This window comes from Acomys minous (genome assembly GCF_964271855.1).
Source record: "Acomys minous genome assembly, chromosome: 12".
Taxonomy (NCBI): domain Eukaryota; kingdom Metazoa; phylum Chordata; class Mammalia; order Rodentia; family Muridae; genus Acomys; species Acomys minous.
In genome coordinates this window covers 40,118,899-40,139,999 of record NC_140493.1, presented here as the reverse complement: position 1 = coordinate 40,139,999, position 21,101 = coordinate 40,118,899, and the positions used below count along the sequence as shown (strand labels likewise).

Below are 21,101 nucleotides of genomic sequence, written 5' to 3'. Positions count from 1 at the left end.
GGCTGCTGTGAGGAGCCTGCAGTCTAAGGTAGAGGGCGCAAGATCTGTACTCGAAGCTGCCTCTTCCTTTCTTTCTCCTCCCCGGAACCAAGGGCTGATCCATCTTTGCCCAGGTTTGCACCTATCCATCGCTGGGATAAAAAATATAGTGGCAGCTGAATCCCAAAGAAACATAGCTCATTACTCAGTTGCTCTTAAAGTCACGAGTGCACACACTGACCTTTAATGGTGAAAACCCTGGTCCCCTGATAGGAAACCAGGGAACGGCCTCTGGAGAGCACGGAGCAGTTTCCCCACGTAAGAGAAACTGCAGGGAAGGAAGAGGTTCTCTGGAACGACCGGGCGCTGCCACACAACCTTGGGCAGGAGTGTGGTGCTGAGGTGGCAAGCAGCTGCCAGTCTGTTGCTGCATGGCACCTTCTGGCTTCAGAGTCACCATGAAAATCCATCACTGTCAACCTGTGGGGATGAGATATTCGTTGTCTGAGCGGGGAATTCACATCATAGCATAGTAATTTGGATTAAGGTACATTTCCTAATGCCGTCTCACGGTTGCTCTGGCTTCCGCCGGGGAGAGGGGTTATCCAGCCTGGTTTGGAGGACATCACTGGTGCTTTATACAGCCTCTGGCAGCAAGTGTGCCTACCACCAGCTGAGGTCCGGCTGGGCTCCTTGTGTAGAGCACCACAGCCGCCCTTATAGACTGTTGTTTGGAAGCCGTTTTTCTGTGTCTAGTCATTCTGCCACCTTTAGATTTTTGTCCCTTGTACTCAGTCTTTTTGCTGCTCGAGTTCAGGCTCACAGATGCCATTCTGTGGCACCCTTAACTCTCTCTATGAAAACCTTTCACTCGATGTATGGCAAAAGACACCAGAAAGGGGTCAGGAAACGGGGGGTGGGGGGGGATGGGAGTGGGGGAAGGGGAAGAGCACCCAACTTCATGGTCAAATCTGATGCTCGCTCTTCAAATGAGTTTATGTATACACGTGTGTGTGTGTGTGTGTGTGTGTGTGTGTGTGCGCGCACGCGTGCGCGCTCAGACATGTTTCAGCCGAGGCAAGAGCTGGCCTCCAGGCATCCCCTCGGGTGGCAGATGGTACACCCAGCCATGCCCTGCCTGCCCAGCCAGAGTGGCAGCTGATGCACGCTGAGACAGCCTCTGTGGTGTAGCACTGGCCTTTAGTTGCTGCCAAGGTGACGAGACACCTGACATCTTGAATCTCTGGTGCTCTCTGGGAGTGTGTGTGTGTGTGTGTGTGTGTGTGTGTGTGTGTGTGTGTGTGTGTATTTTCAAAATATTACAGTTTGCTGGGCCCGAACGGCTCATGTGTCCCACGGCAGTCTCAGCATTTTATTTCAGTAGGAGCTTTTCCTTTTCCTTCTTGGCTGGAGGGAAGCTGGTGATGTAATGGTTTGGCGCTTTGCAATATAAAAATGTGAACAGCCAAGGAGATAAAAGGGCCGGGATTCTTGCAAAGCTGGCTAGCTGAGGGCAGCCACCTGCCTGTTTAGAAGGCTAAAGCAGATTGACCACGGTAGCTCTGGATGCTGCCAGGCAATCTCTGTGGATGCATGGCTCTCAGGGCATCTTTTCCAGGGGGTACCACAGATGTGTGGCATGAAAGAATGATTCTGGCTTTCACAGAAACAAGCCCTGTGATGTCCACCTCCTTTCCTTGTCTGGGCTTCTCAGTTCCTTAGAGAAGGAGCTTCAAGCCCTGTATGACATGCCAGAGGAGATAGGTTACTCACAGGTAGGCCACTGCCTTGTGGTGGACACTCAGCAGCCTGACTGGAGCCAATTGCCCGGTCTTCCCCGTTTCAAGGACTTGGCGTTTATTGTTGTAGCAGAGCCCTGTATAATTGGCCCCCAGTGTAGCTAGTTCACCTTATTTTCTCTATAAAATACACCATCGCTGCCCTTTCTGCCCTCGAAGCTTGGGGACTTGGCTAGTGTGCCTCAGCTTCTCCCACAGGCGTAACAAAGAGTCCCGAACTCCCAAACCTGAACGTTGCCAGTTGCTCAGTAACTGACATGGAAGGTACAGAAGTCTTGGGAATGCTTGGGAATACAGTGTAAAGATCAAGATTTCTTTCTTCTACAAAATAAGTGGAGCGTTTAGAAAGATATGCTTAAAGCAAGTTCCTTTCAGAAACAATTGTCATTAAAGTATGGACAAGGCAATGGTTAAAGGGGGTTAGTTAGGGCTAAGGATGGAGCTCAGTGGCAGAGGGCTTGAAAACGATGCATGAGGGCCCAGGGTTCAGTTGCGCGCGCGCGCGCGCACACGTGCGCACACACACACAGACACACACACACACAGACACACACAGGAAAGTTGTAGAAGTTTAGGTTATTCAAGATTTTTTTGGGGGGGGGGAAGTTCGAGACAGGGTTTCTCTGTGTGGCCTTGGCTGTCCTGGACTCGCTTTATAGGCCAGGCTGACCTCGAACTCATAATGATCCACCTGCCTCTGCCTCTGCCTCCCAAGTGCTGGGATTAAAGACGTGAACCACCACCGCCTGGCTCTATTCAAGATGTTTTGCAAGAGACACAGATTAGAAATTATAGCTGATATTAGAATGTGAGAGAGTCAAAATAACATTGAAACAGCAGTAGGCAGCATACTGCTTTTTGCTTTATTTTTAAAAGAATACAATTGTCAGCATTTAAGTTGAAACAAGCCAGACCCTTACCAATGCCATATGCCCGCCTAATGGGAGGGAGGGGCTCTGAAGCGCTTCCTTCTTCTCTGGTTTTTCTCCCAGTTTAGCTAGGATATGTGGGGCAATTAGTGCCCAGAGTGGGGATCTAGCACTGTGAAGAGTTCTGTGGACACCCCGTGGCCACAGGGCCGGATGGAGGAGCCTCGAAGAAACCCCCAGGCTCCTGGAGGTCAGTGGACTTCTGTGTGGGTGAAACAGATTTGGGGGAAGATTTCTGGTGAGGTATGCCACAGGCGGCCTCGCACTCCGGCCTGGTGTATTTGGCGTGTGCGATAGCCATGTACCAGGCACCCTACCTCACTTAGATCTTTTGAAGTACGTCGCCAAGGAAGGATCCTGCCTGGGTGACGGGTGAGTTCCCTGTGCCGTATGCAGTGATGGTCCCCATGTAGTGCCCCCGCTGTGTTAGGTCTGCTAAGGTAGCCCTCGTATGGCCCCTTTTCCCCCTTTCATTTATTTTTTTGAGACAGGGTTTCTGTGTGTAGCCCTGGCTGTCCTGGAACTTGCTCTGTAGACTAGGCTGGCCTTGAACTCACAGAGACCCACCTGTCTCTGCCTTTCAAGTGCTGGGGTTAAAGGCATGTGCCGCTACCACCCACCTGCAACCTAAAACCTCTTTCTTATCCCCCGCCCACTCCCAAGTTTTTGGGCCCTAAATAGATCTTGTCCAACTTCATGGAGGGAGGGTGGGTCTCTGCTGACTTAGACCCTGCCCACCATGTACTCCTGTTACTCTTTCACAATTATTTGGCTTTTCCTGATATTTTGTAGAGAATGCCAGCCATGTGTTTTTAAGTTAATGTTTCTTTATTGGCAAGTGGGTTGTTTGCTTCTTTTCAGAAAGCAAGTGACCTGTCACTTGTGTGCTCTTGTAGCTGGTGAGACTGCTGGGGTACTGGCTTTCGTGGCCTGGTGATGAGAGATGGTGGGAGGGACATTTCTGGTTTTCAAGGAGGAGATGGGCAAGGGCTGCAGGCATCTCATGGACAGGCCCAGGATGCTATGAACACCCCCTGGTGCTTAGGGCATAAGAATGACCATTTGGGGGCATGGATTGATGGCTCAAAGGTTAAGAGCACTGACTGCTCCTCCAGAGGACCTGAGTTCAATTCCCAGGAACCACATGGTAGCTCACAACCATCTATGATGAGATCTGGTGCCCTCTTCTGGTATGCTGGCTCACATGCAGGCTGACTAGTATACAAATAATAAATAAATAAATAAATCTTGGGGGAAAAAAATAGTATGGGGTGGCCTAGTATGCATGAAGGCTCTGAGCGTGGTTCCCACACTGAAGTGTATTCACACATGCCTGTAATCCCAGCGTGTAGGAAGTGGACGTGAAAGGGTTAGGAGTTGAAGGTCATCCTTGATAACTTAGCAAGTTTGAGTCTAAGGAGATCCTGTCTTCAAAAAGGAGTGGGAGGCTGTTCTGAACGGTAAATAATAATCCAGGCCACAGGGGAGAGATTATGCTCTGAGGAACTGCCCTATCCCCAGCTCTGCTCCTGGGAGGTTCCAGACACTGGTCTCCTGTCTAGCAGGCTCCTAATTGGCCTTCCCATATCATGAGCCTCTGGCAGGAAAGGCAAAACACACAGTAACTTACTGTGCCCTCACGCTTTGGCCAGAGCAGTTCCTAATTCTTTCTGCTCCTCAGCTTTTCCCTGCCCCACTGCAGAATCCAGCCTGACAAAAATGGGTTTCAGTCCTCGCCAGCCACCTGCCCACACTGCAGGCCCAGTCCTCCTGCCCGTGCAGCTCCTGCTGTGCTGGGAGATGGAGGCGCCTGCAAATAAGGCAGCTCGGAGGGATGCAACAATGCCACTTGATAGACACCACCTTTCTAGTGGCCTTAGCCACATGGGCTACTGTTTGGAGGAAGGAACAGTGGCTCCGTGGCCTTTGTCCTCGGTTTCCTTCCCACCCTCTGAGAAGTAGCTGTAAACAATTTGTATTCTGTCTGTGATGTTAAATGCTCCTCTTTGTCCACAGTTGGGGATGTCTGCAGCTTGTCATAGCAGGAAGAAGCCTTCTGAGATCAGTCAAACAAAGCGGGGTTTGGGCCTTGACTATTCTATAGCTTAGCTGCTGGGTGGCCTATTAGCAGGCGCTGCTGAGGTGCAAGGACAGTGCCTTCCTCCTAGGGTTGCTGCGAATGTGCCCTGGTCCTGTGTGTGTGTGTGTATGTGAGAGAGAGAGAGAGAAAGAGAGAGTGTATTTGTGTGTGAGTATGTATTTGTGCCCTGGGCTACTCTGTGTTTGCGTGCATGCACACACATACATCTGTGCTATGTGTAAACATGCTTGTAAAACTATGTGGAGACCAGAGATCAATAATGGCTTCTCTCTTTTCCATTAATTAATTAATTAGTTAATTAATTAATCAGAGATAGGGTCTTTTACTGAGCTTAGTGTTCATTGGTTGCCTAAACTGGCTAGCCACTGACCTCAGAACCCTGACTCTGCCTCCCGAGCCCTGTGTCGCTTACAGGCACGTGTCACTTCTGGCATAGATTCTGGGGATCAAACTTGGGTCCTCCTGCTTGTACAGCACCCACTTTCTGACTGAGCCAAGGCCCCAATTCCAGGTTTCAGTTCACTTCCTTTCCTCTGCACAGTGACCGGTTTCGTCAGGACTTGCCTTGGATGCACATCGCTCATACCTGGCATTATTTGTTTTTGTTTTTGTTTCTCCTGTGTCCCTGGTCTTCATTCCACATCCTGAATAAGACTCTGCCGTTTCTTTCATACCCCCTTTCCCACTTTGTACCACTTTATGCATAACTCCAGTGTGAGCACTTACCCTCAGCATCCGTCTCTTCATCCTTTCTCTCTAGGGTAGATCCTTGTTCAGGGCTGCTTTGGGGACCCCTGCCCCTCAAAATGTGGCAAGGTTCCTGGTCATTACTGCACATGAATGAGGGCTCTTTAGACATTTGAGTCACTACAGCAGTGGACCGTCGGGGTGAGCCCTCATCCAAGAACACGGGCATCGTTAAAAGGAGAGAGAAGTTCACAATTGTACAGAGGAGGGGTGCAATGCTGTACATATGTCTCACGGGGTGCCTGAGGAGCAGCAGGGCTGGCTGTCCCCGGAGGCAGAGACTTGGAGTTATGCTACTTACTGTCAGTCATCCAGGGGTGGCCAGAGCCACCAGGACAAGAAAGAGCCAGAGAAGAGGTTTCCCTTGTGGGTTGCTGGGCTGCAGAGAGCGCTTGGCCCTGCTAATACCTTGAGCTCAAATGTTACCTCCAGCACTGTGAGGATTGTATTCTGGTTGTTGGAAGCCAGCAGTCTTGGTGCCTTTTTGTTATGCAGCCAGAGGAAGCTAATACCATACTCAGCAAGCACTTGTGGAGTCTATGAGCCTTCATGTGTAAAACATTAATTCTTCCATAGTCCACAGGTTCTTCATCCCCCCCCTCCCCCCACTGTCCATCATCATAGGCTTATTTTGTGACGTTTCGGTACATATTTGCCTGTTACGGGAGAAGGCCCCAATGTGCCACATAGGAAGAGCTGAGGTTTGGGCCATATAGAATTTTTCAGGACTCTGTTTCATTCCCTCATTTCTAAGACATAGAGCCAAATCAAAGTGGCTTTACAAATAAAGGTATGTACGTATGCCCTAGTAAAAAAATGGAGCGCAGGTTCAGAGGGAAGGCAGGCTTAGCACGTAGCTGGCTGGAGAAGAGTAGCCAAGGCTGAGCTGTGTAATCACTGCTGTAGGCAGAGGAACCGCACGCCAAGAGGAGCAGCCCCAGAGAGCCATGGTGCATTGACTGCAGTGGCTGCATGCTCTGTGTCCTTGTTTGGCTCTTACAGGTTTCCTTTAGATCTCTACAGCCTTTCTTTCTGCATTTCTTTCTCATCCTTGAATCAGCCATTGCTGAGAAGAAAGGACTTAGACTAGACACTTTAAGCGTGGACAGGAGAGTCCACTCTGGGGACCCCAAGATGTACCCTTCACAACGCTTACCTGTCTTTGATAGATGTAGTAATGCATTCTAACAATGTTTGTGCCCGAATCCCCAGCACCTGTGAATATTGGAAAATATGCAGGTCTGATTCCATTAAGGATTTCGTGACAGGAAGATTGTCCTATAATTGGGCCCAAGATAATGACAAGGCTTCCTGTAAGAAAGGAGGGGAAAGAGAGAGGCGAGGCACAGGTGACCGTGTCTCCCTCACCTCTGGCTCTAAAAGGGGAAAGTGACTCCTTGGGGCAAAGAACACAGGCAACCTTGAGAAGGCGGTAAGGGCAGGAAATGGGTCTCCAGAGCAAACACAACTCTGCTAGCGCCCGAGGCTAGCCCAGTGATGGCCATTGTGGTCGCCTAACCCCCAGAACCATAGGATGACAGTCTTTGTTGGAAGACACCGAATTTGTTACTTTATGGCAAACTAGTATGTTCCAGATTGACACCAGAGTCATCTAGGCCTTTTCTAAGATTATTCATCTCATGTCTAATTTCAACATTTTGTAATAAACATATTCATGAAGCCAGTGAAGTGCTTGCCAGGCAAGTGTGGACCCCAGAGTTCAGGCCCCAGAACCCATGGAGAAATGCTGGGTATGATGGCATGTACCTGCATCCCAGTGCCGAGGACAGGAAGATGGGAGGATCCCTGCGCCTCACCGGCCAGCCAGCTTTCTAGCCTAACTTGTGAACTCCTGGATTGTGTGTACACACACACACACACACACACACACACACACACACACACACACACACACTTTCTTAGGGAATAAAAAAAACCAAATCAATTGTTGGTCTAGTCTCCAATGATAAATAATCCCTTGTTCAAAGAGTAATGTCTTGTCCACCCTTGAAGGTGGCCAGGTGCCTAAAGTAGCCACTTGTGATTCCATAAATACTCCATTGTCAGCCTGGCCCCCTTCCAGATGTCGCCTCTGTCTCTGTAGCTCCAGCCAGTTTCCTCCAATTCAAACCTGCTGAGTTTTTTTTTTTTTTTTTTTTTTTTTTTTGGTCTCAGCAAAAGCCAGGAAAGCATCAGTTGTTGCTAAGCACTTACACAGATAGATCTATTTTTAGGGTGACCCATAATGCCGGGATCGGCAACAGTGGGTTCTGGGGTTCACAAGGAATGTCATCTGCCTCCCGCCCCTGTGCCAGTTACAGAGGAGGGGGCGGGGAGAGGGAGATGTGCTGCCAGTAGGATGGTTTCTTATGTTTCTTCATTTCCTGCCTCTCTGGGGCTTCCTGTGCTGAGGCACAGTGGTGGGCACAGGCATTATGTTCAGAAGCTGCTGCTTCCGGAAGGCCCTGGGGGTGAAATAAATGTATGCAAAGCATCAGGAAGGCACTGAACTAACAGGGCAGAAAAATGGAGCGGAGTGTGTGTGTGTGTGGGGGGGGGGACTTCCAGCACCTAATTTTACCTCAAGGAAATGGAGTGTAGGTTAGCCCTGAATGTCAGAGTCTAGTCATCCAGGCACCAATTACAATCCTAGAGTCAAGAAACCAACTCTGAGAGCTGGTGGAACAAACCCTCACCACCAATGCTAGTCGGTAGCCAAAGACTTTGGGTTCCCCAGGCTCTGTTCCTTTCCATGTCTCTATCCGCATGATGTTGTCACGTAGCTGACAGTGCCTGAGTGCACCAACCTTGAAGACTCGGCCTGTAATCTTGAACATCCTGCTTAAAGTACTTCTTTCTGTCTGTGAAACAGGCATGGCAACGTTATCAACACACTTGAGAATATCGTGAGGATCGGATGATTTAATATGTGGAAAGTACTTAGGCCAGCACTTAGAAATTCTAAGCAGCACCCAAGTGACACATAATTCTATTTTTAAATAGCTGTGTTGTATTCCGTTGTGTCTGTGCCCTATGGTTCATTTAACTGGATCATTATAGTGGGATTTTTTTTTAATGGGATTTTTTTTTTTATAATGGGATTTTTTGATGTTGTAAACATTTCAATCATTGTCCTCATAGGTAAGGATTCGCCATTTTTCTTAATTATTTCCTTGGGTTAAATTCTTAGTATTAGGGTTGCTGGGTCCAAGAGTATGTTATTTTTAGGGCTGGTTTCCCCCAGGAAAGCCTTCCTTAGAGTGGTGAGTTAGTGAGCCAATATCCTTGTGTGGCCACGTTATTAACTTTAATCAAATGAAGGCTCAGGGAAAGGATCTTTTTTCTGGGGATAAAACGTTCCTCATTCTGCACCTTTGTTCACGAGCAGTAAAAATTCTGAAAAACCAGCAGATGGGAAGACAGGTGGAGCCTGTGAGAATAGCGCCGTCTAGTGGTGGTTCCTGGAAATGCAAACCACTTTGTAGAATGGGTTTTTTTTAGGGGCGGTTGATGGGGGTGGGCAGTGGCGAAGATGATGCAGCGTCTCCTGTATCCCACGCTGGCCTTGAACTTGGTATATAGTTGAAAATGACTTCGAATTTTTGATTCTCCAGCCTCCATCCCTGGAGTGCTAGGGCTACATAGGTGTGTGCCACTATGGCAGTTTCATGGAGCCCAAAGTCTTCATAATATTCTAGGCAAGTACTTGTTTAACTGACCTACATCCTCAGTCCCCAGAGGCACCCGTTAGATGCCAGGCCAGCCTCGAGATTACATTTGCTTCCTGCCGGAGCTTTTACAGTGCTGGTTAGCAGAAAAGTGTGAGTTTTATTCTTCAGGGAAAACCTGACCGTATTTTCAGTACTAAGTCTGGCTCTGAGTGTGTCCAGACCAAGGGCTTGCTAGCTGACAGTACACAGGACAGCCCCACAACAAGTGTCCATAGTATTATTACCAGAGGCTCCAACTAAGAAGACTGGGTGAGGCCCCTGAAAAAGTAGCCTTTTGGGGACAAAAAGGTATATAGAAATACTAATTTTTTTTAAGACAGGCTGGCCCATAGCTCACAGGATCTGCTGGCTTCCGCTTCCCAGGTAGGAATGCTACTTATTGTTCATTCATTGGCTCGCTCGCTCGTTCGTTCGTTCGTTCCTTCGTTTGTTCATGTAGGGGTAGTGTCAGCTGTCTATGAACTCACAATAGACCACTTGCCTTATCCTCCTTGAGAGCAAACGGCTTGTGCCACCATGCCCAGCTGCACCATTACTCTTTGGTAGCCACTGTTTTATTGTTACCTGCTTATAGAGAGCTCTTAGTTTGGAAAATAAAATGGAAAACAAGGGGAACTGAACCAGCAGACAAACATTCTGCAGAGAGAACAAAAAAATATGTAACACAGAGAGGACAAAAGAACATGTAACACATACAATGCCGTGTGTTTTCATAAGCCTGGTGCCTTGGTTAAACCTGCCATAAATTCCTGTGGCTTTCTCTGGAGGGTTTTGTTGGTTAGGAAACACTGTTTTATTTGATACTTTCCCCAGTTTCACAAGCTACACGTTTGTGCTTTCCTAACGGTTTTGACTGTGCCTTCCGGGGTCCGTATGCAGTTCTGATCTGAGGCTGCAATTTGTTCTCCACACATCCCAGTAAATACTGACTCGAGAAACTTTCCAGCAGCGGGGAGGAACGGAGCTTCAGAACTGATCTTACTTAGGAAGGGTGCGCCTGAAGGGACGCGACGGCAAGCATCTCGGGGAAAATCAAACCAGGCCTTAGCCTCCTCCTCATTTGCTGAACTCTGAGACCTCGGTCACCAGTGTCCAATTAAAAATATTCCGTGACTTCACTTCGCTGTAGTTTTACTGAATAATTACTCGTACCCTGAAACAATGGGCTGGCGTGGCCCTTAACTATCCCAAGACAAGCCTGGGGATTGTCTGGGCTGGATGGGGCTCTTCAATCTTTCCTGGTCAGATACTACGTTGGTTATCTTTTATGAGAAGTATATTTGTGTGTGTGTGTGTGTGTGTGTGTGTGAGAGAGAGGGGGGGGGGCAATTTCCAAGAGTCCTTTCCCTCCTTCTACCATGTGTTGAATTCAGGTCACCAGCCTTGATCTCTGTCTCACAACCAACAGTACAAAATGAACAGGGAAGCTTAGCTTAGAAACAGTTACATAGGATTTTTGTTGTTTTTGTTTTGTTTTGTTTGAGACAGGGTTTCTCTGTGTAGCCTTGACTGCCCTGGACTAACTTTGTAGACCAGGCTGGCCTTGAACTCACAGCGATCTGCCTATCTCTGCCTCCCGAGTGCTGGAATTCAAGGCTTGCACCACCACCTGGCTACATAGGATTACAGTAAGAGTAACCTTAATTCTGGTGATATGCAAACATGCCACATCATGTAGATTTATGTCTGTGCATTTGTATACACATGCACGCGCAATGAGAAGTTCTGAAGGCAGTGACTTGGCTGCCATGACACCTGGCCTGTGTTTGGTCTTGGATTCCTGCTCGTCCACCGTCCCTCAACTGGTCCCGCTTTGCTTTCCCAGGTGGTACCCGGGAGATCGGCTCAGCACTCACCAGAATGTGCATGCGGCACAGAAGCATCGAGGCCAAGCTGAGGCAGTTCTCCAGGTGAGGAGCATCCTCCGCCCCTATTCCAGAGGGCGAGGCCAGGGGCGCAGTAGCGTGGCATTCCTCGCTTTCTGGCACCCGTCTGCCAGTACTACTTCGGTCCCTATAACCTGTCAACCTGCTCTTTCCCCTACTGCTCATTCACTGAATAAGCTGGGTATCTGCTGTGTGCTAGGGATGGGGCTAGTGCTGGGGTCGCAGTGAAGAGCCAGCCCTGCCCTCAGGGGCCTGCACTTGCCTTCCGAGCACTCATGTGTCTCCCCCCCACCCCCACCCTCACACACTGGTCTTATCGACCACCAGTTGTGGAGATGGTACACACTGCTGAGGTCCCCTCCCCACAGGAACGTCCTGGAAGGAGTCAGATATGCCTGCCCCACTGCCCACGTGCTGACTGCAGAACCACCAAAAGGGAGCAGTGTCTGTTATCAGACATGCAGCGTAGGGTGAAATGGCAGTGGCTGGCTCGGGGACTTGGAGTCACCAGTCAAATACAGATGGCCCTTATGTCCTGAGCAGATCATCATAATCGCCCTGCCATTCTCTTGGAGGCGCTGCACAGAGTACTAGGGTGCAACCTGGCTTTTCTTTCCCACCATCGATTACAAACTGGCACTTGCAGCTTGAGAATGTTCCGGCTCGCTTCCATCTTTTTCCGTGTCCGGGTTGTGCGGTTACTGTCTTTATGGCTTCAGGTCCCGAGTGCCAGCCGGCACCTTGGGGTTAAAAAGATAGTAACGCTTTTCCCATCCCCTGAGTTTAGAAGGCTCAAAGCTAAGCTGTGGTGGCTCTGCCTCTTGCTGGTTCCTACTGTATGTCCAGAGGGATGACCCTAGGTTTCTGCAGCCTGGCTTTTAATGTGGCTGGAAGACAGCACAGCAGATGGGAGGGGGTGTTACTCCAGCTAGGCATGTCTTGTCCTTTTTGGTGGTGGGTGGTTTTTTTCCCCCTGGTCTTTTCAAAACATGTCATGTGCGATATGTTCCCTATAACTTGTTTAATGCTATATTTTGATTTAAAATATGGTTTAAACCATCTAATTTAAACCCAATATAATCCAAATTTATCATATAAATTCCATTATGCTTCAAATACCTGACTATTCAGTGTTTGTTACAATCTTCTTTTTGTCTGTAAGATCATTTATGATTCTTTTTTCTCTTTTCTTTTTTTACTTTTGTTTTGCTATGTTTTATTAATTAAGTAATTAACTAATTTTTACATAAAAATGACTTTAATCCATAACCACAGTCCACAGAGAGACTGAGAATCTTATTGTCATAATCCTTAGATAGTGTCCCATCATAGACTATCACAGTTTTTTTACATATACATATTATTACACATATATACAATAAATTACCTATAGCAAGAAGAGCCATGAAACAATCAGGAATTATATGACTGTTACATTCGTAGAGTTTTGGCTATTTGTATTTGGCAACCTTGAAGACAACATCTTTCCTATCTTGGTGAGTCTAAAATTCTGAATATAAATCAATATCTGTAATATCTCATCTCTATCAACTTAAAACATCTCTCTAGACCTACAAAACATCTTAACCCCTAAACGACTAAGCTTAATTGTAAAACCAATGGTGGTGGGTTTTATATTTTATTTTAACTTGCTTTTTTGAGACAGGGTCTCACTAGATATCTCTGGCTGGCCTGGAACTCACTGTGTGGACCAGGTTGGCCTGGGAACTCACAGAGATCCACCTGCCTCTGCATCTCAGTTGCTGGGACCAATGGTGTCAAGGCAAGTGCCATCACCCCAGCTTATACTTATAACTCCTTAATAGTCGTCAGAAGTCATCTTGAGACCAAGGCCTTTCTGAAGCTGCAACTTCTGAGGCAGTGGTGGTTCATTATGCTGCCCTTACTTGGTTCAAGGAAATGATTCGACCACTAAGTGTAAATCCACTGTAGCATTGTAGCATCTTGCCATGTAATTTAGGCTGCCCTCAAACTGCGGATCCTTGAGTTTCATCCCTGAGGTCCTAGAATTGGTTACAGGGAGTGCTACCACACCCACCGTGCCCAACATGCATCTTGAGAGCAGGAAGTAGCTGTTTAATCTTTCCTTTCCTTTATCTTTTGGCCAAAGTGCTTTGATTGATTGCCTGATAAACCCACTGCAAGAACAGATGGAGGAGTGGAAGAAAGTAGCCAACCAGCTGGACAAGGACCACGCAAAAGGTACAGCAAGAGGCCCAGAGCATGGCAGCCGTGGCCGTTGCTGTGGCAGGTGCCACAGGCCTGGTGCCACTGGCTTTTCTGAGTCACCAACCTAGCTCAGAGCCCTTTCTGTCTTTCCTTTGTCTTGTAGGCTTTTCAGCTTCAGGGGATGTGGGGTCCCAAGTGTTCTCACTGCAAGACTGGGGCTGTTTGTCTGGCATGAGCACTGTCTAGGTGCTCTGTGATTTCTGTGGTCACCAAATTTAACTTGAACTGCAGTGGTGGGTTCAGTGCCAAGCACGCATACTTAGACCATTTCAGAACATTCCGAAGGCCTGGACCGTCACGACATGGACAGACATCGGGTCACCTGCCTTTACTGGCCGTTCTCTTTACGTATTGTGTTGGACGCAAGTCTTCGTGGACTGTTTTCCGTGGCATGAGATGGAGCTGCATGTTATCCGCGGAGGAAAGAGCGCAGATAACTGCCCAGTGACGGCGTGTTGTGTTCCTGTCACACAGGCCTATAGGATGGTGGCATAGTAAGACCTCGTGCCTGCGTTAGATCAGTCTGGTTCTTTGGTGGATTGGTTTTGAGATGCGGTCTCACTGCATTGCCTAGGCAGCTCCTGAGCTCAAATGATTCTCCTGCCTCGGCCTTCCAAAGTTGTGCCACAGCAGAAGGCTAATTCTGAGGTTCTCTGCTTACTGGGTGTCTTATCTACTGACACAGGAACTAACGGGGTCCCACGACAAGAGACAGCCTGTGTTTGGGGAGTGTGGGCGCACCGTGTAAAGCGGCTCCCGAGGCAAGGCAGGGCTGCTCTCTGGTGCCAGGGGTTAGCTGCTTTTGCTTACTTTAGGCTCAACAGTGAAGATTAGTCCACACGCCCGGGTGCTGCCTATAGCCACGGGGAACTTGCATCCATCCAGATTACTTATCCTTCTCGCTCAGGCACCCAGAGTCATTGGGTCCCCCCTGTGTTCCGTGTCTGTGTGCTCATGGGTGCCACGGAACACATGGAGATGCATCTCAATGACTTTAGGTACTTGTCCTCTGCAGCTGGCAATAGGCTCTAGGGGGCATGTGCACTCTTTTTTTTTTTTTTCCTGAGCCATATTACTGAAGGACATCCGCGAGCTTGAGTGGAGCATTTGGAAGCAATGATGACGTCAAATAATGAAGGCTGTGTGCACGGAGGAGTTAACGTTGCGAGCCGCCGTGTAGGTGCTGGGAATTCACCCTGGGTCCCTGGAAGAGCAGCTAAATGGTTTTATTTGCTGAACCACGTTTGCAGTCTGTGGTCTTGCTCCTGTGTTTGAAACAGTACTTAAGTGTTCGGCTTCTCACGCGCCATCAAGGACGTGGGCAAAGCAGGAGGACTTATTTTACCACAGCGTGTTCAGCAGGTCCTTGGTTGTCACCTCCGGAGCTCTCACCTGTCCGGCCACAGTTTCAGCTGGTGAAAGAAAGTAGAAATGTCTGGCTGTTTCTTTCATGTGGAACGGGAATTGGTAGTTTACGTCTGATTTGTTCACTAGGGGCATGGCAGCGCTAACTGTGAAAAAGACATGAAAACTGATGTGTAAGGCTTGTCTACAGGCGGTTTTTCTGAGCCCCATCATAGGGAGAGAGTAGCCAGAGTTCTGCTTGACCTGTTACAGTAAGGCAAAGTCCCGTGATTGACACCCAGTATTTCCCTTCCTGCCCATCCCAAGTACATGCAGACAAACACCCTTTTTCCTTAACACCATTCCCAATGAAACAGACAGCTTGGGCTCAAGGACAAATTTAGACCCTTTGTCAGTCTCCGAGTGTCTGTGAGGTGGCCTCTGTCCTGACAGGCCACAGGGGCTCAGAGTACCAACCCCCCAGGCACAATGAGACAGTACTTCCTCCACTTTACAGTCAGTGGCCTCATGTGCTACACGACCCCTCATCTCAGGGTGTGGAAGAGACCAGGCCCATTACTGTCCTAGGGGGCGTGGACATCGCAGGGAGGGTTAGGCTGGGGGGAGGGGGAGGGAGCAAGTTCCATGGTGCTGTAGTCAGCACAATAGGTTGAGGAATTAGAAAGCAGAGTCCCCTTTGAAGGGCATCCTGTCACTGGGCAGTGAATGCGGGGCAGTGGTGAGCTAGATAGTGAGGGAGCCCTTCAGAGAGGCCTCGAAGGGGGGAGGAAATTCCGACAAGAACGGAAAGCCGCCAAGAGTAGATCCACACCTCAGCACTCCCTGTACAGGCTCCCTGCTCCACCAAGAGTATTTGCAGGAGTACATACACTGTGTGTGTGTGTGTGTGTCCCCGCATGCTCGAGTGTATTAACTGAAACAGTCCCCACTGGCATCTTTTCTTGGTGTAGGCAGGACAGGGAAAGGCTGCAGTGTGTTTCCTTGCTTGTCACGTAAACAGCTCCTTTTTGTTGTGAAATGTCACTGTGACTTTTATCGCTGTGCGTTTGGAGATAGCTGTTCGCGGTGTGTCTGAGATTGTGCTTTCTAGGATATGGATTGAGCAGAGTGGTAAAATGATTCAATATTCTGCTTTCTCTTAGAATATAAGAAAGCTCGCCAAGAGATAAAAAAGAAGTCCTCCGACACATTGAAGCTGCAGAAGAAGGCAAAAAAAGGTAACTGAAAAGTCTGCGGTGATGCTGTAGCTTCGAGCGTTGGCGAACGTGTGCGCATGTGTGAGCCTGAACCGGAAGCTGTATGATACATAGGCCTGCTTAGATAGTGTGGGCCTGAAGAAGGATGGAGCCAGCCCCGCCCACCTGAATTAAAGTTGTTTTTTTTTTTCCAATTACTTTATTATTTTATGTGCATTGGTGTTTTGCCTTCATGTACGTCTGTGCACCACGTGTGGGTATGGTACCCATGGAGACCAGAAGGGGGCATTAGATCCCCTGGAACTGTAGTTTACAGACAGGTGTGAGCTGCCATGTCAGTGCTGGGAATCGAACCCAGGTCCTCTGGAAGAGCAGGCAGTGCTCTTAACTGCTGAGCCATCTTTCAGTCCCTGCACTAAAGCTCTTAAAAGTGCAGGACATGGATGAGTGCTAAGCCCCTGCCAGGTAGGTAGTCTGTGTGTTTCCCCTACCTCTGTCTTTAAAATCAGGCAGTTTTTCACCTACTGTGCTTTGTGATAATAATAAAAGTTCTTGGGAGCCCTGAGATAGAGCAGAGGAGCTTTTATGCAAATGCTCTCTAGTCATTATTGCAGAAACAATGTCCTCTTCCTCCATCTTTCACAGCCTACAACTCTGGCATCTTCTACTGAGTCTTCTGAATGCAGTGGGAGCCTAGAGGCTTTGCATTTGCTGTGTATGGGATTTTTTTTTAAGTGCATTCATTTTTTTCTTTTTTCTTTTTCTTAATTTATTCTTGTTACATCTCAATGGTTATCCCATCCCTTGTATCCTCCCATTCTTCCCTCCCTCCCATTTCCCCCTTATTCCCCTCCCCTATGACTGTTCCTGAGGGGGATTCCCTCCCCCTGTATATGCTCATAGGGTACCAAGTCTCTTCTTGGTAATTAAAGTGCATTCATAAGGGTGAAGTGTAAGCATTCACCACAAGGGAAGCCAGGCCCACATCCGCTGTCTCTTCCCTACCTGTCTCCAGTTCGCCACGGCAAACCGGTGCCCGTGCCACATTCAGAAGCCGTCTTTACCTCTCCAGATTGGCTGGGAAGAGAAAAGGGCTAGCCGCGTCTACATCGAAAGCATGCGTGGCATTGCCCGGAGTCTGAAAATACGGAAAATTTCTCTCGAGTAGGCGAAAGCAGCAGTTCTTGTTACCCCTTTGTTATTGATGATGTTGCTGTATCTCAGCTGGTGAAATGGGGCTCTTCTGACAGAGATAGTGAGCTTACGCTTTGTTCAAGGCAACCTTTGTAGGGCGAGAACCCCAGTCCCCAATTTGCTCTTTGCTCAACAAGCAGTGATTTGGAATGAAAACATTCCAAGAGGTGAGCTTGGTGGAGGCCAGGGGTAGGTGGTGATTGTTAGAGCTTTATAAGCTTTTGCTCTTTTTTTTTTTTTCTCTTTCCCTTCAGTTCTCACAAATACCCTACGCCCATTTCAAGAAGAGTGCAGTGCAGTTTCAGAGACACTCAGATTTTCTGTCCTTTTTCGCTGCTGTAGTTTGCCTGGGATGTGTGTTGCAGGGCTTGTGTATCTCAACTTCACATTCCCTCTCGGGTGGGCACCTGGGAGCTGGCATTTGACAATCAATAGGGCTTGTAGCCTGCATCAGTTTCACGAGTCTACAGGGAAACATGGATGAAGCTACTACCACATTCCATCCCTCTGAGGCTCCTAGAAGAACAGACTGCCCTTCTGGCTGGCAGCTCTGAAGTCAGAGTGAAAATGGGCGTGAAGAGGTGGTCGAGGTTCAGTGCTTAGGCTTAGAGAAGGTTTGGGGAACCTGTTGAGAAGGATAAAGGAAGAAGTTGCTGTTTCCCCTCAGCTCTTTACAAGTCTCTTGTCAGAGGCCTCAAGTTCCCGGATGTAGAGACAATCCATTTTATCTAAGCCCTGCATGGAGCTGAGAGGGTTTTGCCTGTCACTCAAAGTCCCTGGCGTTGTCCAATTAGCAGAATTTGGACTTCTGGGTACAGCCTGATGGCTCGGTCACAGTACACCATTAGAGGAAGCTGTAGCAATTAGATCTGCCTGGTGCTGGTGCAGGTTGCCTGGGCACTAATGAGCTACACATCGAGGCTACAGAGGATGTTTCGGGGGGCGGGGGGGGGGGACTCAGGATGCTGGGCTGCACCAAATATGATCTGCGCCTGGCCTCGGGCCTTGGGAATAATTGGCAGCGGATGGTGAGCTTTCTTGGGGCGTTTGGGCCTGAGGCTGAGAGAGTGGAGGTTGTGATCAGTGGGTTCTAAGGTCTGCCTTTGAAGTCCTAACCTCGTCCCCTTTTCCCGATCCTGAGCTGGTGCCCTCAGAACCAGTGGGGCCAGCTACTTGCAGCGTTCTGAGTGACTTTCTAGTTACTTCAAGGACAATCAACACCGCTTGATTTATTTATCATCCTGCCCTTAAGATACCTAAGTATCTTTTTTAGACTTCCAGTTGTATGTTTGGGGGTGGTACAGCCTTCCAGAAGGCCCTAGGGTCACCATCCTGTTGGGATTTTGGGGTGCTCTCCTAGGAGGTGTCTGACTGGAGAACAGGATGGGAAAGCCATCGTTTGAGGATGGGGGGGATCTTAAGAGTTGTTTGGGGTTCTGTTTTTCAGCTTTCCATTACATGTTTCCCAGAAACCGATCTGTGATCTGGTATTTCTCATGTTCCATCCAAAGGCTGTGCCTTCAGGCAGATGAGCCTGGCAGTAGCCTCGTCTTTGGCAGAGGTAGACACTTCGTACAGGATGTGGCTTGTAAACAGCTTGGGTCTCCCACTTCTTACTCTGCAAACCGAATCGTTTACCACATTAAAAAAATTCAGCTTTCTTTTTATATGAGCTTGGTGATTATTAATCTAAAAGTATTTCGGTGTTTTCCATCACAGACGCTGTAAGTGGGCTCTCCCGTGTAAGCATTCCTTCTCATTTCTAGGCGCATCGTCTTGTTACCGTCAAAGTGCACGGGGAGCGGGTGATGACTTGTACAGGATGGTAAGGGTGGCTCTCTTTTTGAGAGCGTAGGCGTCAGGAGTAAGTGTCAGGATAAAGTTCACCGTTTATGTGTCAGGGCGGATGGCAAGTCTGTAGGATTGATTCTAGTGGCTTCTTCAGTATCTGTCTCAGGAAAAAGAAAAGGCCCTTGGCCATTTTTGCTAGCACCTAGCAGCTGCTCTGGCCTGGGTTATTCTTCTTCAAGGCCCCTTGCTACTCTGAGCTTCCTATGTCCATTGTGGGCTGCAGCGTGGGGGATGGGCAGTCCCAGGTAACACCAGACCGCCTGGCTTTGTGGGCTGGCTGCTTTGGCCCAGAGTGTTGAGTTCCTGACGTCATCAGGCGCTGTGGTTGGGAGGGCACAGTGGGTGTGGGTTTCTGACAGAGGAGGTAGAGCCCAGCTAGTAACCCAGCAGTGGTGGCTGCGGTTCCCTGCAGGCCACAGCGTTCCAGTTTGCCTGTGGAAAACCTACTAATGTCTGCCTTGGTCTGCAGGCTGCAGGAGACTCTGCCACGCTAGGTGGAGCTTGAGCATAGGAGACCTCAAAGCCCCGCCCCCACAGTGGCACACTTCCTCCAGCAAGGCCACACCTCCTAATAATGCCACTGCCCATTCAAGCACAGGAGTCTATGGGGGCCATACCTGTTCAGAGCACTACACGTACTAGCTATTGCTACAACACGCACTGTGTATCAGGTATGACATGTGATCCAGAGGTGACATAAAGTATGTGGGACAATGGCTGTCTAATCACTGCAGACATAGGGACTTAGGCATATACAGGTGGTGGTGGTGCTACAGCCAGTGTTCTGGGGATACCAAGAGACAGGTGTGGTGAAGTCCAGGATTTGTGGAGCTCAAAGATGTATTCTAAAATCAGTATATCCAACTGGGACTTGAAACAATTTATAATATATATGTATGTATACACATGTATATAAATATTTAATATATATTGTGTATAAAATAAATATAATTATATGGTGTGTTAGAGAATTTAAAGAAATAATCATTGTGTTTTGGTATGATGCATCCTAAATAGAAATGTTCCTGCTGTAGCCATAATTAGAGCAATCTTCACAGCTTATACTTATATACTTATTTTAGAATGCTATAATTTTAAAGTCCTCTAATTATAACATAATACATATTTAAAATAGGTTCACTGTAATCATAGAGTAATATATATGTATATATATTTACCAACTCGATCATATACTCACTTTGCTTTCTTAGATATACACATTATTTTTAAAGCATATTTTTTCTTCTTCTTTTTTTTTTTTTTTTCTTTTGAGATAAGGTCTCAATATGTAACTCGGGTTGACTTAAACTCACCATCTTTTGGCCTTCGACTCTTGATGAGTGCTAGGATTTCAGGCCCACACCAACACACCTGGAACAAAAGGCTGTTGGTAATTACAAGTAGACACATGCATTACAACTTGTGACAGGAAGTAAAGAGGCAGTTTTATGTTAGGATTATAGGCTTTTTTCTTATTTTCATATATATACAGGTACATGTGTATGAAGAGACTAGAGGTTGACTTCGGGACTCTTTCTGAAAATTGCTCTTACTCTTTTGAAGCAGGGGCCCTCGGTCAATCGCAGAGCTAGAACATTCTAGTCCATTCGGTTTGTCCCACTAGACCGCTTGCCCGGGATCCTGTCTCCACTTTCTCAGGATGGGACTAGAAGTGGATTGGTAAACACACTCCCCATTGGTGTGGCCTACTGGGGATTTGAACACTGATCTTCTGGCTTGTGCGACAAGCACTTTAATCCCGGCACCATCTCCCCATCCCTAGTCTGTTATTTAAAGGTTTTCTTCTCTAGAAGCTGGAGAGATGGGTCAGCAGAGGCCATGGGCTCTGTTTCCAGCACCCACAAGGCAGCTCACATCAGTCACCGGTAACAGTACCTCTGCTCCCAGGGGTTCTGAAGCCCTCTTCTGGCAGAAATGGGTACTGCACATGTATGGCAAAATCCTCATACACATACAACTAAAATAAGTGAATCTTTAAAATATTAAAAATAGATTTTTTCCCCTGTAATCAGAACATTCCCAAGTGTGTTTGGTCAAAAACCACATACAGAT

At 48.1% G+C, this 21,101-nt stretch overlaps 1 protein-coding gene across 9 annotated transcripts in view; it reads left to right on the top strand.

Moving 5' to 3' along the window:
* Positions 1-21,101, top strand: part of MTSS1 (MTSS I-BAR domain containing 1) — a 137,988-nt gene that overhangs the window by 98,338 nt on the left and 18,549 nt on the right. For all 9 annotated transcript variants that reach the window (XM_084750695.1, XM_084750690.1, XM_084750692.1 and 6 more), the window contains exons 4-6: positions 11,112-11,196; positions 13,304-13,395; positions 15,930-16,004. In XM_084750695.1, coding sequence (XP_084606821.1) covers positions 11,112-11,196; positions 13,304-13,395; positions 15,930-16,004 — 252 coding nt within the window. The remainder of the gene's footprint in view (positions 1-11,111; positions 11,197-13,303; positions 13,396-15,929; positions 16,005-21,101) is intronic.